We start from the raw sequence: 13,033 nt of genomic DNA, 5'->3' as shown, positions 1-13,033 counted from the left end.
GTTTTAATTTCTAAATAAATTAAACAAAAGAACAAAGGTCCAGGACACTGTGCATTTGATATTCCCATTTGTGTAAAAGCAGAAACAAAAAAATTGCTCTCATATACTCATACTGGTAGCACTGTAGCACTGTCCTCCTATTGTTCATATTTTTGCTTGAGCGGGCACCAGTAATGTCTCACAACAAATTGCGAGATTTGTTGTTACTGTTTTTGTCATATCGAATACGTCATGAGTAGCTTGCCAGGCTTTGCCGTGCGGGCGAGATACTCTCAGTAACTGCAAAAAATACTTCTTAAGCACTTAAGACATTTTTTACTGAAGGTGTTGTTGTCTCTATTGTTTGGGCTTTTCCCCAAAACTATATTTATCATTTATTTATTTGTTTTTGTCGATTAGCAGTAACTGTGTAGAGAAGTAGAAAGTGACAAAACACCAAAAAAGGCCAAGATGTTTTGTACTCGTAAACACTTAAATTCATTTCAGGTATTAGTCTTTAAGTTGTTCTTACACCAGATAGCTACAAAAAACTTTATACATAAATGCCTGTCATATCATGATTCATTATGGTTAAGAACGGAAGCAACCCTAACAGCTATCAGTAGAAGAATGGATAAACCAAGTGGTATTTATCCATACAACAGGATGGCATTTATCCATACTGCATTTTTTCACAGCTGTAAAAAATTAAGTTCTGATACGAGTTACATGGATGAAATGAATGAGCCTTGAAAACGCAATGCAAAGTGGAAGAAGGCGGTCACCAGAGACAGACTGTGTGTTTCTGCACATACTGCGCAGAATCGACAGATCATAGAAATAGAAAGTAGGTTAGAGGTTCCTCAAACTGGAAATGCTGAAGGGAAACTCCTAAAAAGTATAGAGCTTTTTTTTTTCTTTTTCTTTTTCTTTTGGTTTTTGGGCCACTCCCAGCTGTGCTTGGTACTTCTCCTGGCTCTGTGCTCAGAGGTCATTCCTGGGAGTACTCAGGGGACCACATGAAGTGTTGGGTCTGCTGGGGTCTCCATCGTGCAAGAGAAGTGCCTTATGTGTTCTACTATAGCTCCAGTCTTGGAGTTTCTTTTTGAGGTGATGAAAATTTTCTAAAATACCGATGGTGGTTGCACCCTTTGGAGATACCAGACGCTATTGATTTGTGCACTTTCTGAGTGCCTGTTTAATAACCTCTAAATTATATCTCAGTGAAGCTTTTTTGGTTTGTTTTTGGGGGAGGAGGCACACCTGGTGGTACTTAGGGATTACTCTTGGCTCAGTGCTCAGTAGTCAATCTTGATGGTACTCGGGAGCCCATATGTTGTACTGTACTGGCTGCATGCAAAGCGGTATACTGTATTATCTCTCAGGGCCCCACAATAAAGCTATTGTTTTCCTCCATCTGTCTGAAAAATGTCCAAAAACATAGCTCCTGGCTCTTTAGAAGTGCATATACTTGGTCTCTGAAGTGTTGGTTACTCCCCTGGCATGTGGGGGGCAGGGGGGTTCCACACCCAGGAGTGTTCAAGACTCGATTCTGGCTCTGCACTCAGGGATCAGTCCTGGAAGGATTTCCCCAAGCCTTGGATGCTGAGGATTGAACCCTGGTTAACTGCATTTCTTCCCTCGAATTTTTTATGCATTTATAGACTTAAATACTTGATCCACCCCCCAAGTCCCTATTCCTTCTGTTTTCACTTTTTCTATAAATATGACCTTATAAACTATTTTTGTGGTATTCCTGTTTTTAATTCTAAAAACTCTTCTCATCAGAGAATTCACACATATAACTTACAAATTAAATAGTTCAAAGAGACTTACTTGTATGAACAGTGTCACTCTGGTGCTCCACTTCTCTTTTCCTGTGTGTGCTATTTTAAAACTTGCTTGTGTTGGGCCTTAAGTCGCACTGTGGCACTTTCCTCCCATTGTTCATCGATTTGCTCGAGTGGGCACCAGTAATGTCTCCATTATGAGATTTGTTGTTACTGTTTTTGGCATATCAAATACGCCACAGGGAGCTTGCCAGGTTCAGCCATGTAGGCGGGATACTCTCGGTAGCTTGCCACGCTCTCCAAGAGGACGGAGGAATCAAACCCAGGTCGGCCGCGTGTAAGGCAAACGCCCTGTCCGCTGTGCTATTGCTCCAGCCCTGGGCCTTTAGTAAGCATTTAATTTAAAAATACCTGTGAACATTTATTGTGTGAATAATAAAATTGTCTTAATTAGTTTCTTTCCTCTGTGTGATGGTCATTTGGGGATTCCAGCAAATTGGACTTAGAGTCACCTGGGACCGATCTGCACTTTGTCAGTCAGAATCCTGTAGGTTACAGGGCGTAATGTGAGTGACCTTCTTAGATCCAGTATCATTCTAGTTGAAGGGTCAGATAGTAAATATTTTAGGTATCAGGCAAGTGCCAGGTGGTCTTGGACTGTCCTGTGGGTACTACTCTCTATCCATTTCAATTGTAACTGCTTCGAAGCACTTTAAAAAAAATAGTAGTTTGGTTTTGGGCGCCACTTTAAGAACTGTAAGAGGAAGGGACTATTCCTGCTTCCATCTGGGTCCCCTCAGTGATCAGCCTGCTCAGGGTGTGAACCTGCAACCTCTGCATTCAGAGTAGGTGTTCCAGCCCTTTGAACTCTCTCTGTGTCTCTCTGGCCTCCCAAAAGCTCCTGATCTTATGAGATGTGAAAAAAGGAAGTATTTGGCTAAATTTGGTTTCTATGCCATGGTTTAACCATGTTTAACATGTTCCTGGCAGAGGAACAAAGGCATGTGGGTCCTGGGGCTGAGATCTCCAAGCCTGTTTGCATCAGGGCTGAGCATCCTCCACCCAGATCCTCCATCTTCCAGTAGGCAGGGGTCACACCCACCAACTGACCCCTGGCGCCGTGTAATCCCATCAACGGCCAAGCCCCAGAGACTATAAAACCCAGCTCCCGGAAGTGTGCAGCCGTGTTTGCGGCCGCACAACATCTTACTATCTCATTCTTACTTTGGACAACCTGGCAGGCTACCGAATGTAACCTGTCTACATTTGGCAGAGTCTGGCAAACTCCCCGTGGTGTACCCAATATGCCAAATACCGGTAACATTGATGGGTCTCATTCTCCTAATCCTGAAAGAGCCTTGAATATGGCACTTTTGAAAATCTCAGGGTTAGGGCGAAGGAGACATTACCGATGCCTGCTCGAGGCAATCAACGAACAACAGGATCGTGATTGTGAACATGTCTGGGGGCATTGGGGTTAATTCCTTCACTGAATCTCCTGACATTACTTTTTTTTAATTTTTTTATTTGAACTCAACTTTTTCGTGAGCGAATCTTTTTGTTGTCATTGTTTCTTGTTTGGGACGATGTTTGTGAATTTGCCTTACGTTGCCTATTTTTTAGTTCAACAATCATTTTTTGTTCCAGCACTGTGCTTTGGTACTTCCTTTTGTGTAAACACAAAAAGGCCGGCAGCAGTCTGTCTCTCCCACCACTGGTTCGGTAGTCTCAGGCCCTTCCCCCCCCCCCCCCCCAGGTCAATGGCGATGGGCAGGCAAAGGGAGGAAATGAGGGCCAGGATGGTTGGTCTTAGTAGCAGTTTATTACAAGGAATTTATCCCATAAAAGAAATTTATGTTATGGAGGGTCCAGGTTCTCTCAGACCGTCACTTTCAGGTTCTCTCAAGCATGTGTTCCCCAGGTTCTCTCAAACCTGTCTCCGGATTCTCTCAGACCGTCCCCCTGTAGAGAGCCTCGAAATCTCCTTATATAGATCATGGTACCTCTAAGGGGCTCAGTGCAGTGATGTCATCAAAAGGAGTTACAGAAAGAACATTGAGGCAGCAAAACATACATTGTTTCTTTACATCTGTGGGCCAGTAATTTTGGCCTCCAGAAAGAAGATACAAAACCCAAACTGAAACCTTTCTTGGGCTACAAGCACTTAGATTTGCATGCCAAAAACTAGTCTGCTAGAGCTTGAATCTATATCTCAAAGATCAGGCCTGGCTAATACCTGAGATCTGCATGTCAAAGACCAGGCAGGTTTCTGTGAGAAAAGGAAAACTGCCTCTGCAATATACTGAAATTATTTACTGAAAGCAGTTTGAAGGGGAAAAATGTTCAGCCTCATCCAAACTAGTCAGGACACAGGAAAGCTGCTTCTAGGACAGATTCTCATTTAGCAGATCAACCCACCCTAGAACGGAATCAATCTCCTGGGTGTGTTTCTCCTCTCCTTGTCCAACAAACATATAAGCATACATAATATAAGTAATTTTGTATGGACACAGTAAGAAATACTTTAAGCTTATAGAATTGCTCTCCTAGGGCCATCTTGATCTCAGACTACAATGCTCAGGCCAGATAGTTCTTTCCTATCCCTAGCAAGGTCCTAGTCTCGTTATTACTTTTGGATCATGACCGCATTTGTCTATGATCAAACTTCTAACTTATACGTAAGACTCGTGGCACTTTGGCCTGGCCCATCTCGATGCCAGGGTAGCACACAGTTTACCGCTTGTCCTGGTTCCATCCAGTCCCTCATCGGGATCCTGCCTTTGGGGTGCTTGGAAGTGAGGGCAACTGAGGCTTAAGCCAAGAAAGCAGATTCCTGGGAGTGAATAATATTCAAAGCCAATTAAATCCTAAATTACAAAGCATAATGTTAACTGTCTTCCTGTATTGATACAAAAAGGACATTGCATTAAGGTAAACTATTCAAAAGACCTAAGGAGAGGAGAAAGGCAATATTAACTTACAAGTTCCGTGTCCTAGAAGGATCTGATTTAACAAATTAACAGATTCTGACTAGGGGAAAAACTGATTAACTGGTTGGGGAAGAGAGTACAAAACAAGTGGTTACAGATAAACAAAGTAATGGGAGTGACTCTGGAGCACTGTGATGGGTGCAGCCTGATAAACCTGAACTCCTTGTGGCAAGGGAGAAAAGGACAAATCAATTGTTATCCTACACCTTTTATGGATGCAAGGCTTGCCCAGATATTTCCAAAGACACTACTCCAAGATCTTAAAAGCTCATCCCAAATTATCTTTTCCCTTTGGATACAGTATTTTGTTACAGTATGTCTGTGATCTGCGTTAATCTGACCATATGCAACAGTGATGCCATCGAAAAATAATTTATTGTTCAATACAGAAAAGGCATAAATAGCCAACAAGCACATGTTACATATTTTAGGTTCCTGTTCATCTTTTATTTTATTTTTAAATTCTTCCCCCTTTCCTTCCTGTTGCAGTTGTTGCAGTAGTGACCCCGAATCACACAGTGGCTTGTGGGGCTCATCAGGGGTCACTGTTTCAGTGCCCTGCATGCATGCCTTCCTGCCCCGGGGAACACGGTACAGTGCTGACAGCCCCTCAGCACCAGAGATCCCATACTCTGCAGTCGTGTCAGAGATCCCAGAAGGAAGAACTGCTGGCACTGCCTTGGCCTATGTGGGCAGCAGCAGGGATTGACCTCAGGGCCTCCTGCTTACAAGGCAGAAGCTGTTTGGCAGAGCCACACCCCAGACCGCTCTCGATATTTTCCATGCTAACACGGCTTATAGGTTTGTTAAGTTTCTACCTGAAGTGAGACCAGAGTCCGTGTGTGTGTGTGTGTGTGTGTGTGTGTGTGTGTGTCTGTCTGTCTGTCTGTCTGTCTGTCTTTAAGTGCTCTGAACATTCTCTCCTAATGGACTTTCCTTCCCTTTGCTTCACCACTTGATCCTTAAAATGGTTTTCCTCTGCCCTGTTTCGCTTCCGTGCTTTCATTTCTGCTTTGTTTAGTTGGAGTTGTAGAAATTTCTCCCCTGCTAATGGCCTGCGAATACTATCTTGGCTGTGATCGTTTTGTCCTTCCCCTGTGTTTTGCTTTTGGATCATGCTTGGAGGTGCTCAGGGTTTACTCTTGGCTCTGCACTCAGGGATCACTCCTGCTGTTGATCAGGGGATCCTAGGGGGTGCTGTGGATCGAACCTGTGTCAGTTGAGGTGCATGGTGTGCATCTTATTATCCAGATTATCTATCTAGTTCTAGTTTTGTACTGTATACTTCTTTCTTTACTATGACTCCAATAGGGTCTCAAAAGGGAGCGGAGAAATGTTAGTGTTCAGATTGCCATTTGCATTCATAGTTCTCTGCAGATTTTTTCAATTGTATGTTCATGTTGACTGTGTGCCCCTCGTAAGCAAGCCCTTCGTGGTGTTTGTAGTTCTGTAGGGAATTACTACATATCCAGTGTACTCTAATGTTAACTTTAAGGCAGAATGTAGTCAGTATTGTCATAAACTGGAAACTGGGATTAGGAGTGCCTAAGGCCTTAGGGAGGGGTTGACATTTGATCTGAGGCGTGACAGTGGGTAGATTTGGGACATATATTTAGAGTGGAGAAAGTGTAAGCAGAGACCTTAGCATGTGCAGATCGGAAAGTACTGTAAGCATTTTTAGTGTGATTAGAGTAGGGGTTGTGTATGTATTTGGCCGGGCAAGGGGACAGTTTGTAGAAGAGTCTGGAAAAGTGAGGTGGTCCCAGATCATGAAGTATCTTTTCCTCTTCAGCCATCTGAGTTTAATTTATTGGCTGTTTGGACAGTTGACCCATATTGTCTTTTAGGGAAAAGCTAGATTAAAAAACCTAAGACAGGACTGGAGTGGTAATATAGTGGGTAAGGTACTTGCCTTGCATGGTGCCAACTCCTGGTTCAATGCCTGGCACCAGGTATGATGCATGTTCCCCGGACTGCCAGGAGTGACTTCTGAGCATAGAGCCAGAAGTAAGTACACCTACCCTCCATTCAGATGTAATAAAATAAAAACGTATGAGGCTGAGGATCTTGAAATCTCAGCTATTTATGGCTGAGCAGGGCAGCAGAGACCTGATTAGATAAACTGGTACACCTATTTCCTCCACAGTATTCACTACATTGTCTGCCAGATACTTTAAAAACACTTTGATCGAAAGTTTTCCCTCTCTTCTAATTATTAACATTTTATTGAGGTACCATAGTTTATGGTGCTATTAAATTGGTTGTTTTCCAGCTACGGAGCTGCTACACCAGTCTCTCCACCAGTGTTTCAAGTTCTCTCCACCTCTGGCCCCTGTTCCCGAACCTCTCCCTGCTCTCTCCTCCACCCCCTCCACTTCCAGTTCTACTTAAATGTCTCAGAGTGTGTTCGCATTGGGGATTGTCTGACCTCTTTCTTGGTTTATGCTCTGCATATGAGTGAGATCATCTGGTATTCTGGTTCACTTGACTTAGCATGACCCCTTCAGTTTCATCCAAGTTGTAGCAAACTAAAATTTTATCTTTTCTCAGTGCTGAATAGTTTTCTGTTGGGGATCCATAACACAATTTCTTTGTCCACTCATCTGTTACTGGGTACTTGGGCTGATTCCAGCTCTTAGCTATTGTAAACAGTGCTGTGGGGAACAGATTTGTGTATATCTTTTTTTTAATATATTTTTTTTTACTTTTATAAGTTCACAGTAATCAATTACATCCAATATCCCGACACCAATCCCATCACCATTACACCTTCCCACCACCATATTTCAAATTATTCAACCCCCACCCCCAAAGCCTGCCCCCAAAGAAGAAAATAATTTATTTTGTATTGCTTGTTATGAATAATCCACCAAAGATAATCCAAAAAAGTTTTCTTAGAGGAAAGTTGTGAAGATTGTTGTATTTTATCACTTTGCATCCATTAAGCCCTTGTAAAGAGTATGAGATGTCCAGGTATTCTAAGATTTTAAATAGAGTGGTACAGCAAGAATTAATTTTTTTTCCTTTTTGGGTCACACCCGGCAATGCACAGGCGTTACTCTGGCTCTGCATTCAGGAATTACTCCTGGCAGTGCTCAGGGGACCATATGGGATGCTGGGGATTGAACCCAGGTCAGCCATGTGCAAGGCAAATGTCCTACCCGCTGTGCTATCACTCCAGCCCCCTAGAATAAAATTTTTAACTGGATTGTGACCAGAGGTATCTTGGAGATGTGCTGCTCTCTTCCTCTTCTGAGTTTTTTTGTGAGTCTCTGGATCATGGCAGTTGTTGAACTTCAGTGGTGCCAGAGGCAATTCATGTGCGTGACTGTGAGGCTACTGGAAGCACAGATAGATGTGGGGGAGGTCACCATAGCCGATTCCAGACGAGCCTGGAGATTTCGGTCACAAGTCCCACATACCTGGGCTTTTCAGCAGATTTACTCATGGATGAGGCTCGTCTGAGCCTCTAGAGATAGGCCATGAGCATGATGGTAACTGAGTTCTGGAGGTTTTTGGCTGGCGGGGCTCTTTTGGGGTGGGTGGTGGGACTTGCCTGCCCCACTCCAGCGTCCCCAGATGGAACAACCCATCGTGAGTTGCATAGACCTTTCTGTATTAATGTTTTTGTGTTTTGGGGGTAGATGCTAAGAAATTGAATTGCTAGGTCAGAAGGAATCCTATTCATAATGTTTGAGGAGTCTCTAAATGGTTTTCCTAAAGTAGTTTAACCATAGCATAGTCCCTCCAGCACTTGGTGTTTCCAGTCTTTTCCAGGTGGACCATTCTTGCTGTTGTGAAAGGATACCTCACTGTCTTTTGGACTTACATTTCCCTGATAATCAGTTCCCATGAACATTTGGCCATCTGTTGGTCTTTTGGCCGTCTTTAGGTCTTCTCTGAGGAGCTGTTCATCTCTTCTCCTATTTTTTAATGGAGTGGTTTTGGTTTTTGTTGTTGATCTTTGAGAATGCTGTGTTTATCTTGAACATTACCACTCTGTGTGATGTCTGATGTGCAGAATTTTCTCCTTTTCGGTAGGGTGTCTTATTTATCTAGCCTTTTTTTTTTTTTTTTGCTTTTTGGGTCACACCCAGCAATGCACAGGGGTTCCTCCTGGCTCTGCGCTCAGGAATTACCCTTGGCGGTGCTCAGGGGACCATACGGGATGCTAGGAATCGAACCCGGGTTTACCGCGTACAAGGCAAACACCTTACCCGCTGTGCTATTGCTCCAGCCCCTAGCCTTATTTTTTTTATGGAAAGAAGATTTTTAGTTTGATGGAGTCTCATTTGTTTATTTCTGCCAATGAGGCCATATCATTGACATCTCCTTTGAAGTCAAAAGCTTGGAGAGTCCTGCCTGTTTTTTTCCCGTGTTTCATTTTACTTATTTTGGCAGGGAAGAGCTTACTCGTGGCATCCATTGGTACTCAGAGCTTTCTCCTGACTCTGCTCAGGAATCACTCCTGTTGGTATTGGGGAATGTTATGCAGTGCCGTGTAGGCAGATAGCAAGGAAGGTTTCTTAACCCCTCTCCAGTCCCACCACATTTCTCTCCATCACCACCTCAATGTGTTTATAGAAACAGGTTTGATATCAAGATTCTTAATCCCTTTTGAATTGAGATTGTTCCCCTGCCTGCGTTTCATGGTCTTTCTTACTGGGATCACTGAGGCAAAGCCCTCAGCACTTCACACCTACATTACTTGAGTGCCTCTCTTGGTTCACTTTATTTTATCGTTGCTGATAAAATGTTTATCTATGATACACAATGGGCATGGAGGGATAGCACAGCAGGTAGGGCGTTTGCCTTGCATGCAGCCAACCTGGGTTCAATTCCTCCGTCCCTCTCGGAGAGCCCAGCAAGCTACCGAAAGTATCTCACTCACATGGCAAAGCCTGGCAAGCTACCATGACATATTCGATATGCCAAACACAGTAACAGCAAGTCTCACAATGGAGACATTACTGGTGCCTGCTTGAGCAAATCGATGAACAACAGGAGGACAGTGACAGTGATACACATTTCATTTTTTTCCTGTAGGGCTTTCTTTTCTCCTCAGCCAGTGAAGTTGTAATTCCTTTTCTGAATTTAGTATTGTTCTGCCTTAACTACCCAAATCTTTTATTTATTTACTTTTTTGGCTTTTGAGGTCACCCCTGTTGGTGCTCGAGGGTTACTCCTGCCTCTACACTCAGGAATCTCTCCTGGCGGTGCTTGGGAGGACCATATGGGATGCTGGGGATTGAACCCCCAGTTGGCCCGTGTGCAAGGGCCTTCCCTGATGTACTGTTGCTCTGGGCCAACCCAAATCTTTTCATTTGTTCTGTTTGTTTGTTTTTGACATGGGACGAGGTGGGGGGAGAGGAGATTGGGGCCTTCCAAGCAGTGCTCAGGAGGCCCACTGACAACTCTCAACCAGTCAGGCCTGCAGTTCAATGCAACAGCCCGGCAGTGCAATCCTGCGTAAGCCCTGCAGTGTTGGGAATATCCAGGCCACTCTGGCGGTGCCAGGGTCTTCCAGGGCTGAACCCAGCAATGCTCTGGGGACCTGGTGGTACCAGGAATTGAACCCAGGCAAGCCTAGCTTGCACCATAACCACTGTTCTACCTCTCATCTTCTGGGATGTGTTGCAAAATGATCTCCCCAGTAGTGCTGGGGATTATCAAGGCTATACCTAGGCATTCGGAGCTGGGAATCAAAACAGGCAACATGCCTGCCATGGCTCCACCCCTGAAGGCTGTTTCTCCAGCCTCAGATCTTTTGGGCACTCTCTTGTATAAAAGTGTCTGAGCGAGAAGCCCTTTTGGGGGCATTTGTTGACGCCTAGAAACTTAATAGAGGTATGAAGCAGTACTTCCAAATTGTGTTGTATTGCAGACACATGGTAACTCAGTAAGATTTGTCAAGAATGGAGCAATAGCACAGCGGGTAGGGCATTTGCCTTGCACGCGGCCAACATGGCCGACCCGAGTTCGATTCCTCCGCCCCTCTCGGAGAGCCCAGCAAGCTACCAAGAGTATTCGATATGCCAGACACAGTAACAACAAAGTCTCCAATGGAGACGTTACTGGGCCCGCTTGAGCAAATCGATGATCAACAGGAGGGCCTTTACCTTTACCTTACAAAAAAAGGGAAAAAATGGTTTTCTTGTTCATCTGTTTTCCTTTGCTCAGGCTCCTTTTACCCCATACCTTTCTTCTTTACTGTGATCTCTTGGCCTTGAATGTTCTCGGCACTTACTCAAACTTCTTCATCGTTCATGTCCCAGATCGAGTTTCTGCTCCTTCCCCCAATTTCCTCTAGGTCTCTTAGACAAGGCTATAGGTGCAGTGAGGGAAGCACTTGCCTGTACTTTATCACAAATCACAAATCATCCTGTTAATCGTCGATTGCCTCGAGCAGGCCCCAGTAACGTCTCCTTCACCCTAGCCCTGAGATTATATTCAAGGCTTTTTAGGAGAATGAGACCCATCATTGTTACTGGTATTTGGCATATTGGGCACGCCACGGGGAGTTTGCCAGACTCTGCCGTGTGGGCAGGCTACCGAATGTAGTTTGTCCAAAGTAGGAATGAGATAATAAGATGTCATAATAAGATGTCCCGGGTTCTGGGAGCTGGTTTTATAGTCTCTGAGTCTTGGCCGCTGATGGGATTACACGGCGCCAGGGGGCCAGTTGGTGGGTGTGACCCCCGCCTACTGGAATTTGGAGGATCTGGGTGGAGGATGCTCGGCCCAAATCCAAGTAGGCTTGGAGATCTCGGCCCCGGAACCCGCGTGGCTTTGTCCCTCTGCCAGAGTACCTTCATGTGTGCGGAGAGTGGTCTCAGCATGGTGGTGGCTGGTCCTGGAGGTCTTTGGCTGCCGGAGCCCTGGTCGGGGCGGGGAGGAAAGCTCAACCCGCTCCCCTCCATGGGGCCCTGGTGGCGAGGACAGTCAGCTTTATCAATCGCAATTCCATTCCTGGTACCGCCTAGAGCCTCAGGGGTGATCCCTGTGCACAAAGCCAGGAGTAAGCCAGGAGTAAGCCCTGAGCACCACCAGGCGTAGGTCTCCCAAAGATTATTGTTTTATATTTGTGGGGGCCACAGTGGTGCTAGGGGGCCTCAGACTACTCCCCACCCCACCCACCCCCGAGCCCACCCGGTGGCACTCAAGCCTTCTAATTTGTGGTCTTGCACATGCAAATCCTGGGAGCCATTTCCCTGCCTGGTCCCTGTGCTCCTTCTGCCCCAGGATGCCTGTCCTTCACTAAGGGGGCATCCAAGTTCCCCCTGGCTCTGGTGCCCCTGTACACGTGCCAGCTGTCAGGTTCCAGGCGGGACAAAGATCCCCGGCTTAGCTCCCTTTTAAGAGCTCTCCTCCGTATTCCATCATTGACTGCCTCTAAAGGTTCACCTCTTCAACCACCCTGAAATGCAAGGACAACGTTTCCAGCTACACATATTCAGAGTCTCAATAATGAACAAAACTGGAGGGTACCATTTACATCACTGTATCACCGTCATCCTGTTGTTCATCGATTTACTCGAGCAGGCACCAGTAACGTCTCCATTTGTCCCAGCGCTGAGATTTCAGTAGCCTCTCCTTACTCATCTTTCCCAACATATTGGAGGCTCTTTCAAGGTCAGGGGAATGAGATCTGTTATTGCTACTGTTTTTGGCATATCGAATACGCCACAGGGAGCTTGCCAGGCTCTGCCGTGCAGGCGGGATACTCTCAGTAGCTTGCTGGGCTCTCCAAGAGGGATGAAGGAATTGAACCCAGGTTGGCCTTGTGCAAGGCAAATGCCCTACCCGCTGTGCTATCGCTCCAGCCCTTTAAATAATAAGAAAATAAAAATCCACTCAAAAGAATGCAGTTTCGTAAAGAAAACCAAAATTATATTTAAGTTGAAAAATAAAATGTAAAAATCAGAAGAAAAAAATACTATAAAGGACATGCCTTAGGAATGGCTGCATCTTCAGACATCTCTATCTTGGTGTAAGGACCGTGTTCTCTTCTTATTAAAGACACTTTGTTTGTCTCTCTCAGGTTCATCCTCAGCAGCAGCGGCTTCTGTTTGAAGTGTTTGATGAAAACCGATTGGTAAGTTCCACAGCGGGGACAGCAGGAGAGTGGCCGGTTCGGAGACTGGGCCGTCAGCATGATCTGGGCTAGTCGAGACAGGAGAAACTCAGGGTGGAGCAGGAAGCGTCCCCTCCCCCAGTGCGCTGCACCCCTCAACTCCCACGCACCCCCCACCCTCTCCATCCCGCTTGTCGCTT

The 13,033-nt window shown here is 45.3% G+C and overlaps 1 protein-coding gene across 2 annotated transcripts in view; it reads left to right on the top strand.

The window, feature by feature from the left end:
• The window catches only part of NEDD4 (NEDD4 E3 ubiquitin protein ligase), a 242,778-nt gene that overhangs the window by 89,496 nt on the left and 140,249 nt on the right, over nt 1-13,033 (top strand). For both annotated transcript variants that reach the window (XM_056115486.1, XM_056115487.1), the window contains one exon: nt 12,801-12,854. In XM_056115486.1, the coding sequence (XP_055971461.1) occupies nt 12,801-12,854 (54 nt within the window). The remainder of the gene's footprint in view (nt 1-12,800; nt 12,855-13,033) is intronic.

The sequence above is a fragment of the Sorex fumeus genome, unplaced genomic scaffold, assembly GCF_029834395.1.
Source record: "Sorex fumeus unplaced genomic scaffold, SorFum_2.1 ptg000029l, whole genome shotgun sequence".
In the NCBI taxonomy this organism is placed as follows: domain Eukaryota; kingdom Metazoa; phylum Chordata; class Mammalia; order Eulipotyphla; family Soricidae; genus Sorex; species Sorex fumeus.
Note: the sequence above shows the minus strand (reverse complement) of the source record. Positions and strands in the feature narration are given on the sequence as shown.